Source organism: Meriones unguiculatus, chromosome X (genome assembly GCF_030254825.1).
Source record: "Meriones unguiculatus strain TT.TT164.6M chromosome X, Bangor_MerUng_6.1, whole genome shotgun sequence".
Classification (NCBI taxonomy): domain Eukaryota; kingdom Metazoa; phylum Chordata; class Mammalia; order Rodentia; family Muridae; genus Meriones; species Meriones unguiculatus.
In genome coordinates this window covers 148,182,412-148,188,136 of record NC_083369.1, presented here as the reverse complement: position 1 = coordinate 148,188,136, position 5,725 = coordinate 148,182,412, and the positions used below count along the sequence as shown (strand labels likewise).

General features: G+C 47.1%; 1 protein-coding gene across 1 annotated transcript; it reads right to left on the bottom strand.

Moving 5' to 3' along the window:
• Positions 1-1,407: 1,407 nt before the first annotated feature.
• LOC132649966 (histone H2A-Bbd type 2/3-like) lies at positions 1,408-1,767 on the bottom strand. The gene has a single exon (XM_060374738.1). The coding sequence runs from the start codon at positions 1,765-1,767 to the stop codon at positions 1,408-1,410; it is 360 nt and encodes a 119-aa protein (XP_060230721.1).
• Positions 1,768-5,725: the final 3,958 nt, after the last annotated feature.

Below are 5,725 nucleotides of genomic sequence, written 5' to 3'. Positions count from 1 at the left end.
ACTTGGATTGCCCTATGAAGCTATTAATCTCCACTGTTTTGGCAGGGTATTGCATGAGAGTATGGTGAGGTCATTGGGAACAGGGCAGGTGGAAGAGGTAGTGTCAGTGCTGAGACTGCAGGGACAGGGCAGAGCTATTCCAAAGTGTGGCCTTAGCTGAAGTTGCTAGGGTGGCCATGCCCTACAAAGGCACGTGTAGCTGCAGCTGTTTGAAGTAAGAAGTAGGCAGTAGCTATGATCTTCTTTTCCAGAGCACAAGGAGACCTCTTCAGCTCCAAGCACTAAGAGAAAGTCTCAGGTTCTATCTGGCCATCAGCTGTATGTGCCATGGGTGACACCAGCTTTGAACCATCTATTCTGAGCATGAGGCTTAGACAAACATAAATTGAGGGAAAAGAGAAGCCAGGTTGCAAAGCAGTGCACACACACACACACACACACACACACACACACACACTTTAAATTCAGGGCAGGCAAGGCCATAGTTGGTGGGATATGTCAGGTGCTGATAGGCTAGTTTACATCTTGTTCTCCTGCTTGGACAGGGAAGACTCCTGGCACATTTTCTGGTGATTCATTAAACAATAATTAGTTATTTTCCTCAGTGACCCTAGCCCTCACATGCCACTGCTCTGTTCAGGTGTGCATCCTCAACCAAAGGCCACTTTTGCATGTGAGTCCCCACTGCTCTGTGGTCTTCTATGTGAAGGCCATCTTTCTGATGTGGCTGGCAAGAGTGGTGCAGACTGGTTCAGGGACAAGTGGCACTCCCATTGCATACCCCAGAGAAGGAATTCAGTGTTCCATTCCCATCCCTGCCTGGCTTTCACACCTGCACCACAACACCACTGTGTTCCCACAACTAGGCCAGCCTTATCTTCTGCCTCCACTGCTACCTCATTCCCAAAGGACGAGCTAGGGAAACCAGGCTGTAGGTCAACCACACCCCACCACCTACCACCCTCCCAACCCTGTTTCCTCCAACGAGGTCCACCTCACCCTTGTCCCCCACCTCCTTCTCCCACCTCATGCCCAAAGGAAAAGCAAGGGAAACCAGCCTCTGGTCACTGGGCAGCATCCCCACATCCTGTGTTCCTTCAAGTAGGCTCACCTCCCACTCCTCCCCTACTGCCACCCTCCACAACCACCCCCCAACTCCTTCCCAAGGCCAAAGGGGAAAAGAAAGCCAGGGAAGCAAGCTTATGGGTTTCTTGAATAAAGCTTTAATTAAAACACATCTTTTGGGCAGGAAGGCGGTGGGAGGAAGCAAGGAACAAGGCTGTCCAGGTATGCAGGACAGACCATGGGAGAGGTTGGGCAGGGTGACTGAAGAGGTGCGATGGGTAAACAGAGCAGGCCAATACGCCGTTAAGTGACCCGGATCCAGGTGCCATCAGCATCTAGTAGCTAGTGAAGACGACTACGGCCACTTCTTTGACCTGGAGTCACGTGGGAGATGGTGATGAACTGAAACAGTTCACTCAGGAGTGCATCATTGTAGATAGCCAGATCCAGCAGCTCCGGTGTGATGAGCCTCTCGTTGTCTTGGCGTTGGACCTCATTGCTTGCCAGATCCAGCAGACTGCGGGCCAGGAACTCCAAGATGGCAGTCAGGTAGACAGAAACACTCTCGCTCAGTCTCCGTCCGTAGCCGCCCTCCCGAAGATGGTGCTCCACCAGGCTCACAGAAAATGTCAGCCCCGCTCTGGAGGTGCGGGAGCGACGAGAGGAAGACCCTCGACTGCTTCTCTGCCTTCTCCTGGGCATGCTGGGCTCGACGGACAGCTCACAGGCTTCGCTCTGCTGGCCTGCTGGGCGCTGGACCTAACCGCCTCCAATGCCAACTGCTAACGTCTTTTCCCTCTGTGTCTCGCTGCGTATCCTAGCAACCTCTCGTGGTCAGAACCCTGTCCCTCTCCCACTGATGACGTGTGTGTGAGGGTTCCTAGTCTCGTCATTAATGCTTCTTTGTCCCCCACCTCCCACTTTCATAACTGATAAGTCCTACTTGAGACAGTTGTTGAGCGGACGTGTGAGCTCATATCGATAAAGTATCGAATGAAGTGTTTAAAAATGACACCACAGAGTGGTCAGCCCATTATGCCGGCAGCCATCGGGATAGGCATGAGCAAGGGTGCTGTAAGAGTCTCTAAGGGAACAGAAGTACAAAGGCTGACACACAGACCACAACAATTGAATATCTATTCCTTCAGAACCCTACTTCTTGGGCTTCCAGGTTCTTCCTAGGCTCTGTCTCTTTCAGAGACTCTGAAGTGATTCTCCACTGACATCCTGTGAGCTCTCCATTAGTCAGCAGGTAGACCCATTGAGCTGCTCTAGACTGGTGGAGACGTCTTAAATGAAGAATCTGTTAGGCTCTATTATTTTCATGTCAGTTTATCTAAATAAACATTTCCGTATTCATTTTGTGGGTCTTCATGTGGATTAAGTTATGTCAGGGGAAGGGCAGTGTGTTATGAAATGCAGTGTCTATACTAAGCCTTAGGAGTAATTGAAGGAGAGGTGCAAGGTGGTTCTCTGAATAACTTAGGAAAGTAGAAAAAAAAAAAAAACCCTTAGAATGAAGAGCCAGCATGTTTAGAATGCAGAGGGGAGAGAGGTGACACCTAATAGGCTTTATTTTTAACTTAGTTGGTAGAAATCACACAGCTTCTTCCAGTTAAGATTGAAGCCCAAACCTGGATAATTTCAGGCCCCAGCCTTTGCATCTGTGACATCTCCCGTCAGGTGAAATCACTGTGAAACGAAATGCATAGGCCTCAAGCAGATTTTGATTTTAGGTCATAGTTTTCTAAATGAGAGAGGACTCCCCTCCCCTTTCTTTAGGGGGGGGTGCAGTGGAGTTTGTTTGAGGTGGCCATGCTAGGTTTGAAATCATGATCCCTGTGTTCCCTGAGTGCTGGGGCTACAATTGCTGCCACACACAGCTCACACTACTTTTGATGCACATATGAGCAGTTCTGATATTAGCCCTGTGATCTGATGATTGACCTCATCTTTCTGATAAAGGAAACAATCCTCAGAGAAGTTGTCTAATGTCACAGATTAAGTGGAGAGGAAGGAAAGCAGTTGGCCTCTCTGTAGCACCCAGACATAGTTCAGTAACAGGAACCTTCCATCTTTTCTTGTATTTCCCTCAGTCTCTGACAAAGTTCAAGGTCCTTGAAACTTCTCAGAGATCTCTTCCTATTGGCCAACTATTCCTGTGACTAAAGATTTCCTTCCTTTGTTTCCCAGGCAGGGTTTCTCTGTGTAGCCTTGGTTGTCCTAGACTCACTTTCTAGACAAGGCTGGCCACAAACTCACAGCAATCCTCCTGCCTCTACCCCTGAGAGGGATGGAATAAGACTTTCTTATTGAGTTCATTTATGTTGTTTTAAAATTTATTTATTTGTTTGTTGGTTGGTTGGTTGGTTGTTTGGTTGGTTGGTTGGTTGGTTTGGGTGGTTGGTTAGGTATTTTGATGCAGGGCTTCTCTGTGTAATCTTGGCCCCTGAAACTTGCTCTGTAGAGCAGGCTGACCGTGAACTCAGAGATCCACCTGCCTGTGCTATGTGAGTGCTGGAACTAAAGGAGTGTGTCACCACCTTTACAGCCTGAGATGCCAGTAATCAAGGGCTTGGGAAAGATTGCCTGGTGGTTGACCTCTGGGTTCTAATTGGAGCTGGCTATTCCTGATCTTTGGGGAGGAAGAGACTTTGGAAAGCAGCCTGAAAGCCAGGACAGTGGAGTTCTTCTGTACATAGGATCACCTAGTATCTACCATGGACTACGCTTAGTGCTGAGCATAGCCAGGGATCATTTGACTTAACTGTCATGACAGCCCTGTATGGGGAAGCCACTACTGCTATTACTTTACATATGAGAAATTTAGACTCACATGAGTCAATCTCTCCATCCAGAGTTCCATGGCCAGTAAGACAGATCCAGGATTCAAATGATAGCCTGGTTTGGGAGCTCATACCTTTTCTCTTGACCCAGTGGCTCTGATGCCAAATGAATTACCAAAGGTTGCACTGCGTAGGCAGGTTGTTTGTTCTCTGTGTAGATACACTGACATACATACTGGAGGCAAAAAAGTGTTCTGCCTCTTGGGTGGTTTGGAAATGATTCTCTCTCTCTTGACAATCTTCTCTGAAAAATCCACTCTATTTTCCAAGTGATCTCTCCATTTTCCTCTGAAGCATTCTTCCTGTGAAGCTGGGAAGACTGGGGTTGAATTGGTCTAAGGACACTGGAGCTTCTTGACTTCACTATTCAAGACATTCACATCCAGAGCCTTTAACTGACACCCAGACAGGCAGATCCTGATCAGTAAAGGGAAAAAAAAAAAAAAAACAGAATTTTCTTGACTGTGTTTTGTAGCTTCCATTAGCTTAACTGTCATCAAGAACAATGCTGACTCAAGACCAGAATTATCCCTTTCTCTGCTTTGGTTCTTGCCTTTTGCGTGCTGCCATCTTCTGCATGCCAGAAAGCATGAAGATGAATCTCCACCTCATCTATCTCTAAGCAAGGAGACAGATAGCATATATTTGGTAGCAGGGAGAAATACTGCTCATTACTTCAGAGAGGGCATTCAAGTCCTGGCTCTGACACTGCTGAGCTGTGTCCTTGAGCACACCATGTAATCAAAGACCCATCTTTCTTCCTCTGCCAGGTACAGATTCTGAGGCTGCCTCCCTATGGTGACTGTGGTCACCGTGCCATAAGCCAGACAGGGGCATCACTCAATGCCCTGCACAGCCCTGGCACTAAGCTGGGCTATGGACATTTCTGTGCCTGAGCTTTCTTTGACTTCATGGTGTCATGGTGGTGTTGTGTTACATGGTAAGTCACCCTTAAGTTCTCTGCCTAAATATATGTACTTCATCACACAGGACATGGAGAACCTGGAATGTGTGAGCACTTAAACTTGTTGGTGTCAGAGGGTAGCTTTCTAATTCTCAAATCCCCAGAGTTATCTGTAAGAAAATGACCTTCCTTTTCATCTTGAATTTGGTCCAGGGAACCTCTCAGAATCTGTCAGCCTTCTGTTTTGCATTCCTTCCTTCCCTTCTTTACCAGCTGTCCTTGGTACCAAGCACACATGGTTTCTCCTATGCAGAGGAATGCAGGCTTGGGCTAAGCCATATTTCACCACACATCTTTTTCTTGAAATGAACTGTTAGTGTTTAAGTATGCACATGCATAACACACATGTGGAGGTCAGAGGACATCCTGCAGGACTTTGTTCTAGATCTGACTCAGGTTGTCAGATTAATGCAGGAAATGTTCTCAACAGCTGAGGTTTATTTTTATTCCCCCCACTTCTTTTCTTTTACTATTATCATTATTGTTAGTTAATATGCAAAATAATTGGTTTCATTAAGATACTCTTGTACATAAACATCTCAGGACTCTTGTCGAACATACTTACAGGGTTAAGGAGAGACTTTTGTTCATCCAAAACTGTAGCCTGCTTATAGTTCAAAGATTTAGTCTATAGTTACATTGGTGAGAATCATGGCTGCACACAAGGAGATGTGATGGTGCTGGAGAGGTAGTTGAAAGTTCTACATGTGGATCAGTGGGCAGTAGGGAGGGAGATAGAGAGATACTGGACCTGGTATGAGCACCTAAAACCTCAAAGCCCACCCCTCATGGCACATGTCCTCCAACAAGGTCACACCCCTTCCAGTGCCATTCCCATAGAACCATGTGG